Source organism: Argiope bruennichi, chromosome 5 (assembly GCF_947563725.1).
Source record: "Argiope bruennichi chromosome 5, qqArgBrue1.1, whole genome shotgun sequence".
In the NCBI taxonomy this organism is placed as follows: Eukaryota; Metazoa; Arthropoda; class Arachnida; order Araneae; family Araneidae; genus Argiope; species Argiope bruennichi.
In genome coordinates this window covers 75,745,621-75,762,790 of record NC_079155.1, presented here as the reverse complement: position 1 = coordinate 75,762,790, position 17,170 = coordinate 75,745,621, and the positions used below count along the sequence as shown (strand labels likewise).

At 29.6% G+C, this 17,170-nt stretch overlaps 1 protein-coding gene across 1 annotated transcript; it reads left to right on the top strand.

Moving 5' to 3' along the window:
• The first annotated feature begins 2,738 nt into the window (after positions 1 to 2,738).
• On the top strand, positions 2,739 to 16,654 carry LOC129969196 (astacin-like metalloprotease toxin 5). The gene is made up of 6 exons (XM_056083639.1): positions 2,739 to 2,898; positions 9,307 to 9,374; positions 10,078 to 10,153; positions 11,620 to 11,737; positions 14,201 to 14,376; positions 16,381 to 16,654. Exons 1-6 carry the CDS (start codon positions 2,832 to 2,834, stop codon positions 16,620 to 16,622), a joined length of 747 nt encoding a protein of 248 aa, XP_055939614.1. The 5' UTR covers positions 2,739 to 2,831; the 3' UTR covers positions 16,623 to 16,654.
• Positions 16,655 to 17,170: the final 516 nt, after the last annotated feature.

Here is a 17,170-nt window from a genome sequence, read left to right as displayed (position 1 = left end):
ATTCGATGAAGTTAAACGGCTTCCTGCTATTGTAGTACATAAATTTCACAAATTCCATCTCGGGTTTAACTCTGTCTTCTGCCTTTTGCCAAAAATTACAAAGTTTTTTAAATGGTGTAGTTTTAAATATCTTTTTTTCTGATTGAACTAACATAAACCTATTTTTAAATGTTGAAATATTATGAACATTATAAAGAGCTTCAACTTAGACAAAGGATTATGTGTTTATGAAATAAATATGCAGTAGTGCCCAAAATTGAGAAGCTTTTTGGAAAAAAATGTATTTTGGAGATTTTATGCCTGAAAACTGCAATAATATTTACAGAAATATCGTAAAGCAATATATCATTTTAAAGATAATTTAACTAAAATTGTAATTTATTAAACTATATTCAGTTGCCATTATATTTTTAAGTTGTAGTAAAATAACCAAAAGAAAGAAGCATACCTTGATCAGGTTGATATAGCTTTTCTATAAAACGGAGCTGACTGACTTGAGTGTTTGGAAGCTAATATGCTAGAAGATATGTTATGAAGATAATATGCTAGTTACTAGTAGAATTTCAGTAACTAACGCTATGTTTGGAAGTTGAGGTCTTTTCTATACTCTTTTTGTGAACTGCTATCAAGTTGGTCATTTATTTATTTAATGATTTATTTTTGTATTATTCAATATTGGAAAATTGTAAAAAATAAAAATAATAACACGAGAAAATGATTGGTAACCCCAAAAAATAATGTAGTTTTAACGATGCATGAACAAGGCGTTAATTTTATCGAATTTAGAAAGAATATTAGTGGAAATCTAACTAAAGGTGACATATCTAAATTTTTGAAGAAATATAAGGAAATTCAGTCACTAGAAAGCAAATTGATGAAGACAGGGAAAGCGATCATAGAATAATTAAATGGTCAAGTGATGATAGAATAACTGTGTTTATGTGATAGATGAAAATCATATAAGAGTGTACGAAGTGAAATAGTGCATGACAATATAATTCCACTCAAATTGCAGAAATCTAATCTAAAAGTAAGTTCTCCCCGAAAAAAAGCTATTTTTAAAACCGAAATAAAAAGCTTGAAAAGATTAAACTGTGCAAAAATCTTTGCAAACTGGACAGCAAAACAATGGGACTTTATTATTTGGAGTGATTCAATCAAAACCACACTATCTGATAACTACGTAAGAACAGAAAAAGATTTTCATTCTATCTCCATTACACCTACTATTCAATAAACAGTTAATGCTATGATCTGAGAATGTATGAAAAGAAAAGATGTAGGCAGGAATTTTGTAATAAATGGGAAAATAAATGCCCGAAAATACAAAAATGGTATATTCTTTTCAAAACTGCTGCCTTTCACATTTAATCTTTTTCCAAATAATGAAGTATTTATATTTCAACAGGATTTATCTCCATTTCATGTTGCCAATGTATGTAAAAACCGGTTTCAAAGCAATCATGCTTCACTAATGGAATGGCCTGTGAGAAGCCCAGACCATAACATATTCGAAAACCTTGGGAGAAGTCAAAAGAACCTTCACACCGAAACAACTCAGCAATGAAACCCAATTAAGTGAAGCAGTAATCCATAATATCTCAAAATTATAGCTGAGGAATTAAAAGCATTAGAATGGCATAGCAAGGCGTAATTGATATTAGAATTTACACAGCGCCATAAGTAAGAATTCTTGTATATGTCATTAATTCATCTTTCATTCGTTGTCATTGCTTTGCTTTCCTTCGTAATAACCACTGTTTCAATACAAATATCCATTATAAAATTATTTTATTAAATTTTTGGTGAAGTTACTTTTAAATGCTATGCAACTCTATGGTATTTCTTTTTATAAAATTACTGATGTGTGTAATCGAATCCCAAAAATGCTCATTTTTCCAAAAGATTTCCACAATTTTGGAAGATATCGATATTCATATTAATAGGAATTCCATATCTAAAATTCCTAACTTCAGGATTATTTTGAGTTTAATAATATCTCATTTAGAATAAATCCCTTTATTTAGAATTTGATACAGATGACGTGGATGATGCTTGATCCGGCAAATTTCTCTCCAGTCTTCCATGTCACACTAGAAGGAAGATACTCTCGTTGTCAGATTTAACATGAGGCAGGCGTTATAAACTGCAGAACTTCGGTAAAATTAGAGTTTTGAATGTAAAGCCTTCTGGTTCGAAATTTAAAAATCGCTTCCATTACAAAGCCATTGAAGCAAGTAGAAAAGAAGTATAGAAAAAAATATGAATTTGATAACATTTTTATAATTTTTTTCAGCATACTAACTGCATTTAAAATAACTTATAAAAATGATTAAATAATAGGCTGTTTTACTACATTAAAATACATTCGAAAATGTCATTTCAGAAATCAAAATTTTTCTCAAACTGTCAACACCCCATGAAAGCTAAATATTAGTAAAAAGGATTTAATACAATAAAGTACAGTTTTCATGCTTAAACAACTCTTTGAAAATCTAACTAAATTTTCTTGTTGTTGTTTCTGTCACTATGTAAATGTCTTTTGCGCAATTATCATAAAATCTCAAATCTTATTTAAAAATTAAAACTTAATTTTCGATTAATTTTATCTCAATTTAATCTGAGTGTATCTTGTTGACGAACAAATCTCTCGTGGTGAGAAAATTCACACATTTGGTTTTTTTATCGACATCTGTTAGCATTTCACCGATGAATTTTCTTGTGTAAAGATAATAACTAACATAAGATAAAAATTTCTTTAATTTATCATTTAATTTTTAACTTGATTTATAATTCGGATCTTGGATTTGGTGACCCATTAGTGCTGTAAGATGGCTTGGAAAAAAGTGCTTTTTGTTTTGGGGGTGGTGTGTTCTACATGCTTCGCAAAAAGCATAGGTAAAGCTGTTTTCCTTTTAAAAGTTATCAGTTTTTTTAACTTGCCTTCTTATGCAGTTTTGTTATCAAATTTTCACTCTCTTCTTGATGTACCAAAGTTTGAAATTCTGCATTGTTGTGAACACAGATAAAAGTCTTATTTGTATATTTTGATAGCTCATAATTATTAATTAGTTGCTTAATTTAATTAAATTTTGACTCCATAAATAACGCCTCAGCTGATAGTAAAACAATTGATTGCAAGACAATAATTATAATAATCAAATGAAATATATATAAAGAAGAAAGGTAAAAGACTAAAGTAGTAAGACTAAAAACGCCTAAATCCATAAAAAGAAAAAAAATATTCAGAAAATAATGAAAGTAATCCTCAAAAATATAATTATAGTAATCTACTAAAAAGCAGAATTATTCTAAATAAAAATATTAAGATCAAAGCAAAAGTCTTAAAAATGTAAATTAGTAATTTGAATTTAAATTTTAATGAATGTCTTAAAAATTAATTTTCTGAACAATAAATAGAAATAAAATTATATTTTGAATATGATTAAAATCACAAATTGTGATTGCAATATCGGACCAAAAGTTCAATACCAGTATTCGGTATTTTTTAGATCTTAATACCGGGATACCGGTTTTAAAACCGGTAGTAGAAATTTTAGAAAAAGAAAGAAAACACTGGTGTTTCTTTTTTTTTCCAGTTTTATTAGAGAGTGTAAATATCACAAAAAATAATTTGCAACTTATAAATTATAACAATATATAAAGAATCGCAAAAAAGTAAAGGAACATCTTATTTATTCAAATCACAAAAAAGTGTAAATATCACTATTCAGTCTGTACTGTATTACAAATTTTTGAAATGTGATCTTAAAAAAAACATAATGCATCAATTGTACTGTCATTAAGCCTGGAACGTAATTTTGTGCAAAAATGACCAGCTGTCGAAAATGCTCTTTCGGGATCTACGCTAGTTGGCGGTCCTGTTGGCAATGCACGATATACTTTTTCTAAGTATTTACCTCTAAATCCCTCATCTTCAAATAAATCGATTTCTCGTCGGATGGTTTTGGATATAGTTGATTTCTGTATTGTATTTTGGTTCGTTGAAATTTTTTTTATTTATCACTAATTCTAATTTTTGTTCAAGAGATAATTCCGTTTCACTACGACATTAGTGTCATCATAATCTTCGATAACTGTACCAAATTCTTCTGAATGTGGACAGATAGAAATAGAAATATTTATAAAAATTTTTAAGAAAATTTACTATAAACTTGATAAGATTTGAATTGGCTAGTCTCATTTCTTCTTTTTAATTTTCATTTTTAAAATGATTATAATTATGTAATTACCGTAAGGTCTTTTCTATTTCGGTATACCTTTCTTCTTTGCGATTTTTCAATGTAATATATAATTCTTCAGATAGTGATGTGTGCTGTTCTTTCAATAACTGCAACATGAAATTTATTGTTGCATTAGCTATTAATAAATTAGAATCTCTCCTACATAATGCCCCAAGAGCCAGTTTTATTGGAAGTAGAGCTGATACAGTTCTGGATATTACGTCGAATTCACTATCTGAAAAATTAATTCGCAGGTTTAAGTCTATTATTGCTTTTTCGATTGGATTTCTCAGTTTCAAAAATCGTTCCATCATTAGGGATAAACTGTTCCAATGTGTTTTAGACATTATTAAAATATATTCTGTTTTATTTTCAGTTAGTATATATTTTTGTAATATGGCATTTTTTGTAGGGGAACGTTAATAACAATTTTTCGAACTTTATAAATTATAGGAATCAATTCTTGATGAGTTAATATTTCATTTTCATTAGCAATATCTTCTTCCAAATTACACTGTCATTATCTTCATTGTCAATATTATTCTCACTCTCTTCAAAGTAGGAATTCGAAGTTTCTATATCCACGGTATTTGGATTTTTCTGCTCTTTATTTTTTTGGACAATATATCTATTACTCCTAATTGAAATCCATGAGCCATTCGATAGCACAATTGCTGATTTGCACCAGTCAACTTTCCAACTTTTTTCATAACTGTTGCTCCATCAGTCGTTATGGATACAATATCTTCTTTCATGGATAATCCATGTTTCGCTAATTTAGATTTAAGCACTTCCACATATTTTTCGGCAGGCATACTTCCCGAGATGTGTACTGAATGAATATTTATACTTAAATAGCGTCTATTTCTTACACTTGTCCATTCATCAACTGTAAGACTAAATTTTTCACCATTTACTTTTAATTGTATTAGCTCGTGTTTCAAAGAATTGCGAACACCGCTACTGTAGTTTATAACAGTTCTTCTTATAGTGTTAATCGATGTTGGTAGATTTTTAAAACCTCTGGTGAATAGTAATTTTCTTAATTCTGTAGAAGTGCAAAACACTCGAAATGGCAAACCATCTAATGCTGTCATTTTACTTATAATTTCATCCAAATTATTTTTTTTTCAAAATAATCTAAAATCCCTGATGGTTTCGGCTTAGAAACTGTGCTTAAATTTGTATCTTCATCGCAAGTAGATTCTTTTCTCTTTAACAAATTTGTATGGTGTTTTGTTTTTAAATGTGTATGGAGTCCGCTTGTACTTCCTCCGTCCACTTTAATAACTCTTGAACATTTTTTTTTACATTGTGCCACCATATTCTTTTCATCATATAAATAATGAAACCAAACCAAAATCAGTATTATCAACTGTTTTTTATGTTCTTTACTTTTTAGTTCAATTTTTATTCACGTGTATGTGAGTGTTGTGTTATTTTTGACAGCATTTTATTTGAACTCAAAATTTCGTATTGATATGTGTAGCCAAAAGTAATAAAAAAGCTTTCAAGAATGGTACGAAGAAAATTTTACATAATATCATTAAATATTGTAACCAAGAAGCAGAAAACGGGAAATTAAAATATTCTTGAAAAAATTTGATAACATATAAAAAAGAAACATTTTAATACAAAAAAGATCATTATTATTTTTTTAAAAAGTAGTTATCAAATTTTAAGAACATAATTTTTTTTTATTTATTCTTCATAATTTAATGTTATGTTCCTTATATTAAATAAAAATTGCTCTGAAATATTTTACTGAGCATGAGTACCCTTTTCCTTCTGTATTACTTTTTATTGTAATGTTTACGTCTCATAAAATCGCGAGTCTTCATTGTTAAATGTAAATATCTTCTCCTTTCATCTTTCCTCTTACCCCTATTTTGTAGAATTAAACCCATCCTAACACATGCGCAAAAGCGCGGAGGGTTTTACAATCCGTTGTCAAACAGTATTTTATCACTTCTCTTAATTGTACGATGTAACTTTGTATTCACGTCTAATTAATTTCGTCCGTTAGGGAGACATCAAAACAAAAACGTATGCTATTTTACTATGTTGGCGATCCCTGGACATATAGTGATGACAATTTTAAAAATTTCTTGTAAATACCGAAAAAACGGTATTTAAACTTGTGAATACTGGTATTACAAAATTGTATAAATGGCTCAAAATACCGATATTTCAATCCCTAATCACAATTTATTGAGATATTACGCTTTTACTATTTCTGCAAAATTACATCTAGTTTTTTTTATTGAAAAATCCCTTTCAAGCACTTAATGCACTAATAAAAAAATTGCTTTAAACTTTATATCTTTATTATTTAATTTGATATACTTTTTATGTGAAATTTGTACATTTTTGCTGTTATTGATACTCATCATTTTCCAGATATATATGCTTTTAAGTCTATTTCTATGAATTACCCTTCCTATAGTGACGTTTGAAATTTCGAGACTTTGAGAATTCTTACAATGATAATATAGAATAATGTAATTGAAAAAATATAACTACTGTGTTTAATCCAAATAATAGACTTCAATCTCAACATTCATTACACGGAAATAAGCAAAAATTACTTTTAAAAACCAATATTAATGATTGAGTAGATAAAACCAGATTACTAAATAGACAAAGTAGGCAGTTGCTTAAGGATTCCGAAGCTTTAGAGTGAATGAGGCCACTTTTTTTAATGTATTTTCAGAGTAATTTAATTTTGTAATTTCGTTAAATTTTAAAAGGCAATGTTCAAATCAAAATCTCGTTAAAATTTTGGAACACTACAACATTTCTTTTGTAAGTTTTTACATTATGTGGCTTTATAACTCTAAAAAATAAGACATCTTCTTTTATAATTAAAAATATTTAATTTTATAATTAAATAATATTTAATTTTATAATTAAATAATATTTAATTTTATAATTAAATAATATTTAAACTGTGCTAATTTTTTAAAAACTGTCTTGCAGTTGAATGTTTCGCTGTTTCAGTTCGATAAAATTTGCTGCTTAAACTTAATTAAAATCAATAAAAAAAATCTAATTTCGGAAGTTGAGGAAAAGGAAAGAAGACACTAAGATTTACAGTGATTGCCACTAGAGAGCTTAATATGGCCTAGCAAATAGTGAATAAGTACTTAAAACTTTCTACAACATTATTTAATTGGGAAATCAGATACTGTCATTTTAGTTTTTGAGATCTGAAATTTTTTGAAAATTTTTCAATCAATTGGCTTGAAATTATATTTGTAGATGCAAAACACAATATAACGCATTATACTTCAGTTACTGATTTATAAACACTATATTCAAAAATTTAAAAATAATAATTATAAAATTAATCAAAATTTATGAAAGATGTAGACAGCTGAAAAGACATAAAATTTCACATCTTAATAATAATTTGAAGTCTTTCTCCCGACTAAAATTGTGCAACACTGAAATTTAATTCTGCGCTTAATGCCTATGTTACAACTAAAATGTTACAAAAACGAATACCGAGAATGGTTTCCATAAGGATTTCTTCAATGCACATACAGCATAGCGTGTTTTGTAAAGTTTTCTGCTATAGTAAGGAGAATTGAGTAATGCATTTTGACCTTCTTCCCTTAGATCGAATGGGCCCAACATTTGACCTAAATTTACAATTTTTGAGAAGCCCACACACCAAGTTCTTTAAACATCAAAAAGTGTATTACCATCAAGAATACACAAGTGTAGAAAATTTGAAAATTCTCGCATACCAAGAAGACAATGCAAAATCTGGTTATAAAATGCCACCTCAAGAAACACGAAATAAATCGAGTTAAATAAAAGTATATAAAAGTAAATTCGACTGGTTTGAAAAATCATAATAATATTTCAGACATTCTGAACTCTCGTTAGAATTGATTTCAAAATTTTGCCTTAGGAAGATAAGCAATAAAAGCACATTTTTAAAAAAATCTCTTTGTTTGCTGGCTTTAGTTTTATTGTATTTTAAACTTTACCACCATGAAAACAATATGTTCAATGCGTTATATAATTTATGGTGTCACTTTGAACTTAAATTAATATTTAGCATGCTGTTATAAATTTAAAATCTTTGAAATGTATATTGCGTAAGCTGTTCTATAAAGAACGATGATAAATTAATAAAAAAGAATTACTGCATTTATTCCCTAAATTTTTAAGAAATTTTTAAAAATACTTTCTATTGCATATTATTATACATATTATGTATTCGTTGGTGCTTTTTTACAGTCTTCGAATACATGCACGAAGCCATTTTTTTACCGGTCCTTCAAAGTCACATCTGCAATTTTTACCCTTGCCTTCATGACAAAAAACGTTTATCCCGGAGGTATTTTTCAAATTCCTCTAGGAAAAAAAAGGAATCACACATGCTAAATCAGAGTTCTATGGAGGATGGGGACATGATGATGCATGTGACCTTGATTTTTAAAGAATAATGATGAACAGTTTCGGAACCCAGCACATATAATGTGCAGCTTTTCTGTGAGCAATGTGTGAGAGGTATTCATTAAATTTCTTTGATGGGTTTCTTAAGTGATTCGAAGCTATTCTGTCACTATTATAGCAATGGTGCTGATGCTTGCTTTCTATACTCACTAGCCGGGTTCACTTTTTGAAATCGACTGTCCTCCCTCTCAGCTATACTATAAAGGAAAATAAAAACTCCCTGTAACATCTTTTAGCCGTGCTTATAAGCTTCTTCTAGCATGATATAGCATCAATTGACGATCTTTTGAAGATGGAAGCAAAATTCCAATGGAGAATATTATTTGTCACTTGTTAAATTCCTTTTTGGAAAGTGAAATAATACTTACTTGATGGCTTGCCAATACGACTGCAGAGACGTCATAACCGTGAAATTTGCATTGTTTATTTTTCGCTTATCTAGCTCCCATGTAATTTTATATTCATTTTTCAAAACTTTTTCAATCATTTAAAAAATTATAAATTATGACCATTCTTTATTGAACAATTCTTGTTTTTACCTTTAGTTAATAGTAAAATCTTTAACAACTTATATAAATATTTTGTTTTCTAGAAAGTGGCGATGAAGCCATGCATAATCCCGACCTATTTGAAGGGGATATCTTGGGTATACCTCCTGACGTAAGTGATAATTTTATTCTCATGCTGCATTTGTTGATATTGTTAATTTTGATTCTCATATACAGTGTGTAATTATTCCTGACAAACTGACAGCAATGGAATTATAAAATTGAAAGGAAGGGAATTACTTGACTGAAAATAATGGAGATGCCAACTATAATAACGAAAAAACAAAAAAAAGGGGGGGGGGGAGAGACAAAAAATATTAAAAGATGTTTTCTTTAAGAAGTGTAATTTACATTACCAAGTTCTACAAATTTACTAAACCATATTTCATGGGCAGAACGTATGCAGAATGAACTCGCTGATTTGAGCCCAGCTCATTTGCCTACTCACTAGTGACTGACTATCTTCTAGCTTTGTCTCTCGGCGTTTTATAGTTTCCATGACAGGAAACAGAAACTTCAAGAACAAACGAAATAACCCAAATGGAGTTATAGCCAATAGTCTTATAGCTTCTGGAATTTATCTGATTTTGTTGCCAAATAGTCACCAAATTTGTCACCAAGGCCTGGCGACATTGATTCGGTATTCATTCAGCCTCCATTACAGCTATTTGTAAAACTGTTTTCCTTACCAAGAGATTTACTGTGCTAGGGAACAATATTACATATTCGTAATAATATTTTGTGATATAAGAGGTAAAACACAAAAATAAAATGTTGTTCCTATGTAATAATGTTGAGATATTTTTCTTCATTAGGACAGAAATGCCGTGGTTGAAAAGCATAGAGTATGGCCCAACGGTCGCATCCCTTACACTATTGATCCAAAACTAAGTAAGTAAAAAATATTACATCCATAAGCAAAACCAATGACTGGAAATTTCCTTTCATTCTTTTATTGAGAAGTATTACGAAATTATTTCTATTAACAGTTCAACATTCATTCAACATTAATAACAGCAGTTCAACAATCATTTTATGCTCACATGACACAAGCCGTTTGCTGTATATGAATTTCATTTGTGAACTTTCTGCGCTTCTAGCTGATGATTAGAAAGCTGTGACGTCATAACACGATGAATTGTTAAATGTTAAATGGTACGCCATTTGCCTTTTTTTTTTTTTTTTTTTTTTTTTTTGCTTTGACTGTACAATGATTTTTTTTTTTTTTTTTTTTTTTTTTTTGCTTTGACTGTACAAGATATTGTAATTTTTTATGTGATGCTTATTTATTAAATACGATTATCTAATTGTATCTAATTTAACTATACAGGGTGCCTAATTAATTTAATCATGTAGGGTATTTAATTGTAGCTAATTTAATCATACAAAGTATTTAATAGCTAATTCCTAAACCATTTCAGATAGGCATATACTTCGAGTAGAAAAATACTGTTAGAACTGATATAAAGAATTAAATTTAATGTTGTTTGAACCAATAAATGTGAAGCTGAAAAATCACGAAATGTACATTTTTATACAGCTTCTTAGTTAATTAAAATATTCTTGGCAGACTATAATTTTTTAAGAAAAAAATTTCCATCATTCTGCGATTGCAATTGAACGAATTATGAAGCAAGGAATTTCATTAATTTAAGCCAATTAATGGCTTGTATTGATCGGCGAAACTAATTTTTTTTGGCTATTAAAATAGTTTACAATATTCAAAAATAATTTAATTCAATGCGTTATATAATTTATGGTGTCACTTTGAATTTAAATTAATATTTAGTATATCAGGCAGTTTTAATCGCAGAAAAGTGGAATTTTTATTTTATGTGCAAAAATATAAGTATGAAATATTCTTATTTTACTAAATATAAATGAAAGATCGGTAGATAGATTAAAAATTTAGATGTTGCTATTTTTTTCAATGGTACATTTATCAACATAAAATATAAATATTTATTTTTGTCTCTTTTATTATTTGATAAAACAAAATTTCACCGACACTGTACAACACCCACTGGTAATATTTTACAAACTTTTTTAAAAAAATATTTCTTTTAAACTTTTTTCTTATTATTTAATATAAATTAAGAAAACAATAATAATGTTTAGAATGACAACTCGTATGGGTATTCTAGTCACAAGAATTTAATTTAAAATGTAATAAAGAATGATTCAATGTTTAATTTAAAACGTGATGTGGAATCTTAAATTATGTTCGAGCATATTTTAGAGATTTTTATTTCATTTCAATTTTTTTCTTCAAAAACAGGTAAGAAAGCTTTTAACTATTTGAAAAGTCTTTTAAAGATTAAATTTTTCGCTAATAATATGGAACATGTTTTTTTTAGAACCTCAAGAACCTCAGATCTTGGAAGCCATGAAGCACTATGCCGACAAAACTTGCATCCACTTTGTTCCGAAAGAGGAAAAAGATATACAGTATGTCCGTATCTTTCCAGGAAGAGGGTAAGCTTGTTTTAAATGACAGACTAAATTCATGTAAAATTTTGATATAAATCATATTGAATGTTCAAGAATCAATTCCTTTTGTTTCTGCTATCTGCTGATAAAAGAAATAAAAACTACTTCTTTTATATGCAGATTTATTCATTCATTGCAGAGCTAAACATGCATACTATAACATCTTCAATAAATATTAGTTTGTCTGCCTCTAAACGTAGTTAACAGAATATTCCGTAGAACCTAGAATTATTTAGCATATACATACTTTAGAGGGTGGAAATATACTTTTCGGAGTCCTTTTCTTCAGATTTAAATTACTTAAGAATTAATTCAAATTGAAGTATTTTTGACCTTTTTTGACCAAAAAAATAACCTCCGAAAGAAATATCGTGCAAAAATAATTTTTAAATCATTTTAAATTGCAAAATTTTATTTTTTTTTAATAATATCAAATTAAATTTTGAAAAACATTTTGTTGATTTTTTTAAAAATTGGAAGCATTATGTATTGTTGGCAATTCAATATGTTCAATCAACGAATAACGCTAATCGCTACAAACTACGAAAAGTTGTTTATTCTTTGATGTGGAAAGAGCGAATCCCCCCTCCCCCGCTTCCTTTTTACGTCGTTCATATTCAAGATTACTTGAGAGAACTGGTACTATTTGCTATCCATTATGAAAATGGGAAGATTTCGTTCTTCAAGGTCAGGAAAAGATTTCTCCCAAGAAATCTAAGTTTTTAACGAATTAGTTTAAGTTAAATATTCATCTCTTTATAATTTTAAAATTTTTAAACTCATTTTATGCATTAAACATATTTTTATGCATTTAAGAATGAAAAATGTTGGATTTCTATTGTTTTTAAACTTAATTCTGTGTGACTTTTCTTGAGATTTTATTCATAATTTTAATCCAATTCCAAATTACATATCTTAAACTAATCTTTCCCATTACCATAGACACAACGGGATACATAATGAAACATTAAATTTAAAAAAAAAATCATTTAAATAGTTTTTCGCCATATTAGTGTTTTCTTGTATAAATATATAGATTTATAAACGTCTTCTTATTGTTCATGATTATCATTTAAATACTGTAAAATTTCAGTTTATTATGCACAGAAATTTCAGTTATAATTACATCTAAGAATAGCTTTGATTCCACACAATTAAGACAAAATATAAGAACAACTTTTTTAAAAAACTAGTGCGTTTTAAATTTTATTGATATTACTAAATCTTTATAATCAATAATACGAGTGAACCAGCTGATTTTCTAAGGCAGCTGTAAACATAATATAACGTACGTAGCACAGCATATCATAGCATAATATAATGTAATGCAATTAGATTATATTATGAAGAATAAAGAATAAACGTCTATTGTCATTTTGCTAAATTGCTATAAATATTGAGTGAAATGTTTCGAATAATGTAGACTAAAATTTACTATGGCCCTGACAGAATTTTCAAAATTTGGTTTTAAAAGCATTTGATCGTTTCTAAATCATTGTAAAGTTGGGAAAATTATTTTTCAGATAACTTGGGAAATCTAAATTTGAATTCAAAAGTATAGAAACGATTTTTGAATCAGAATGCATTTACCTCAACAACTGGCCCCGGGGGACACCTCGAAATGAGGATGAGAAGCTTCCGGTTTGGTGGTTGATTCTCGCCACCCTGGAATGTACACGAAAAGGTGGGGGTTTAGCTCCTCCCATCGATGACGGGACGTACTTCCTTAGGGAAGGGTTGTACAGTGGCCGGTGATGCTATTAGGTCCGGTCATTAAGTATTTATTATACGTGTGCCTTCGGGTAGTGATATGACTTCATCTCAATAACATTTTGGCCTTTATTCACTGCTATACTACTTATTGTATGATCATAAATTCTAGCTCTAGGAATATTGGAACGGCTAATTATAAATTTGATATCGAAGATAAAACGTTGAAATATCGAATCATTAAAAGTATGGCAATTTTATGAAAGGCTTATCTCTTGAATTCATTATTTTATTTTTCGAGGCATGCCTCTCGAGAATAAGTCAATACCAAGACTTATCTCCATGTATTATGAAAATTAATTAGTTTTCCATCCATGATGTATGGCACACTAACCTACTATTACAAAAAAGCGGTATATAAAATGGAAGTTATGCCATTTCAAGTATCTAATGTCAAACAGATAGTCAGAGGTTCGTAATCAAGTACAAGAGATTGAGGGATTTTTTTCCTTCTCAAAACCACTTATTTCTAATAAGAATGGAATATGTTTTATATGATGTCAGTGCCCTAACTCTTATGCCAATAACTTCAAGCAGATAATGAAAAAAAAATCTTTAAGGTAAAATGAATGAGGTAAAATGAATACAACAGAATGCAAATATCACGAGTTATGCATATAGTTGTTTTTGTTTATAAACTTATCCTTCATTAAAGCGCACTGTCGTTCTATTCCATAGCTGCTATTCACATGTCGGTAAAACACTGAACGATCAGCCTCTGTCCCTGGGGCCGGGTTGCTTCAAATTCGGAATCATCGTCCACGAGCTCGGACACGCGGTGGGGTTCTACCACGAGCACTCTCGATCGGACAGAGACGATTACCTCGACATTCATTATGAGAACATACAGAAAGGTATGGTAGAAAATGTCTTTCTAAAATGTTATACTTTCAAAAATCACTAAAGTCTCACTTCTTTGATAAACATGATCAAGAAATACAAAAGTAATGTGAAAATTGGTGAAAGTATTGAAAGTTTAAACAAAACTATTTTCTCGAAAAATACAGGAAATGATCAATATTTATACAGTATGTGACTATATTTGAATTTAATCAGTAACCTGGAAGAAAGATTAGATAAAATATTATTATAAAACGTTACGGCATCTTATATAAAAATTTTATTTAAATTACACAATTTAAATGAACGATTTATAATTTAACGATATATACACAATTTAAATGAACGAGTTATGGATACGTATGGACATGCTAAAAAATGCAAATGAGTCACTTTATTATTATCAATACATTTACACTCGCAATATTTTGGAGACACGTGATATTTTATCAAGTTTTACGTAGTAATTCTCTGATTGTATCTCTATGTATTTCCAGCCCACAAACAATCTATGCATGTGTGTACTTAAAATAACTTTTTAATGCCCTATATAAAATAGTTAGCAAGATTTTAAACTGAATTACTATAATGGTTTCTTTGAACGCAAGCAGCAAATTGTTTTAAAACAACTCAACTAAAATTTGGTGGAGATAAAAATTCAAAAGAAAAAAATTATTTCAGCTATTCTCTCTTGACTCGATTGCTGGACCGACAACAGACTCAATTTTTATAGCTCCTATGAAAAAGCACAGAATGTTCTGGAATAAGCGTGGATATCCGAGTCTTAATAGAACGATCGCTAAGATTCTCGAATATTCTGGGTCCTTCATTTTTGATGCTATTGTGTGATCATGTTTGTCGCCACGGCCAGGAGTCATTGATCTAGCTTCTATTCAGCATCTGTTAGAGCTATCTATTAAAATTATCTTCCTTATCAAAAAACTAGTTGCGCAGTGAAGCAATATTACAAATTCGTAAAAATATAGCGCATAATATTAAATTAGTAATTATTTAACGGCAATTGCCAGGGGTCGATAAAATGTAATAAATAACTATTAAACATAATACAAGGCGTAATCACGCATTGACTACTCCGACCCTCCTTGGGGCCGTGGTGGTCTGGTGATACGGTCTCGGCTTGTGAGCCGTAGGGTTTCAAGTTCGAGACCCCATTCCACCGAAGAACCACCTTGTAAAAGGGCATGTTGCACGATAAATCCGTCAGGGCCAAACGTCCCTCCGTTGATGTGGCGTGGTGTGGAGAGGGGGGTGCCAGCTCAGATGTCGTCCTCGTCATCTGACCGCATTTCAAAATTACGAGTTCCGTACCAAAAATAGTCCTAATGTTGCTTTAAACAGGATGTTAATATAACTAAACTAAACTAAACCGACCCTCCCTGAGACACACGGATAAATCTGATTGACCAGAATTCAAGTTCCCTCCAGAGACAGCATTGGAGGGAACTTGTGGTTCAGTTCTAAGGTCATCACTGGCACTACTTCCATTGGAAGTATTTCTCGTCATCGATAGGAGGTAGTAGACCCCACACCATTTCTGTACCCATCCGAATGACGAGAACGATCCATTGTACCGGAAGTTTCTCGCCCTCATATCTGAGGTACCCTAGGTGGGAATAATACAAAGCGTAAAGAATAGCGTCATTTAATCTAATGCAAAGTATCCATACTATCATAGAAAAATGAATGCAGGCTGCAGTTATAAATATTTCTCAATTTCAGTTTCTAAATGACTGCAAAAGAATATTTTGAAATTGTATACTTGCATAGTAATAACTTACTTCAATGGAACCGTGAGTTAAAAGTTTTACAAATTTATAACATTCTGCAAATCAAGCTGCTTACTAAACACACAAGTACGGGACTATGTCAAACACTATGAAAGCTGACTGCCATTCATCAAAAAAAGATCATTCTATGTCCATGCAGGAAGAGGTCCATTATTAGTATAGCTATATTGTTTGTGCATGTTTAGAAACTTAACTTTTTTTCCTTTATAGGTATGGAAAGTCAATTTGTGAAGCTTCGCCCTAAGCAGAATCAGCTATTGACACCTTTTGATTATGAATCAATCATGTTGTACGGAGAAACTGTCTTCAGCAAAAGCCACTACGACGGTTTAAAGACGATGACAGCTAAAGATGGTCGCAAGCTGCAGGATGTAACGGATAAACCAGGACTCAGTTATGATGACATAAGACGAATTTCCAAACTGTACAATTGTCCAAAAATAAGGTTGTAAAATAGTAAAGAAATAAAGATGTTTGAATTATACATGCAGAATACTGAATTATTCTAACTAATCCATCTAAAAGACGTACTTCCTATTTATTTAAAATTTAAAATACAGCTATAGAGAATTTTTGATCTGACATTCCAATTTTTTTAATGTAAACAACACATAGTCTCATGACTCGTTAACCGCAAGTGCCATTTGCATGTTGTTTTATATCTTTATCAAATGGATCAATACAGATGGGTTTTTTTTTTAGAATATTCAGAAATTTAAGAAATGTTTTTTATAACGACATTGGTAGAAGACGGTATCTGATACCACTATATTGCCAAACCTTTTAGTTTATAATGAGTAATGCTATAGGTAAAATATTGCCATCATTCTGAAAATTAATCAATAATTATTGATGGTGGCTCAAAAATCTTTAATTTTTGCCCACGCATATATAAATATTTACTAAAAAAAAAAAGCTCCATAAATGCAAGCACCCATCCCTTTTATAATATATCATGTAAATACCGATTAAATATGCTGCACTGAGAAGACATTCATAT

Excerpts from the sequence above, each read along its gene's own strand:
- LOC129969196 (XM_056083639.1), top strand. The coding sequence starts at position 2,832 with ATGGCTTGGAAAAAAGTGCTTTTTGTTTTGGGGGTGGTGTGTTCTACA. Across the intron at positions 11,738-14,200 it reads CGTATCTTTCCAGGAAGAGG|CTGCTATTCACATGTCGGTA; the intron begins GTAAGCTTGTTT and ends TCTATTCCATAG. Across the intron at positions 14,377-16,380 it reads TTATGAGAACATACAGAAAG|GTATGGAAAGTCAATTTGTG; the intron begins GTATGGTAGAAA and ends TTTCCTTTATAG.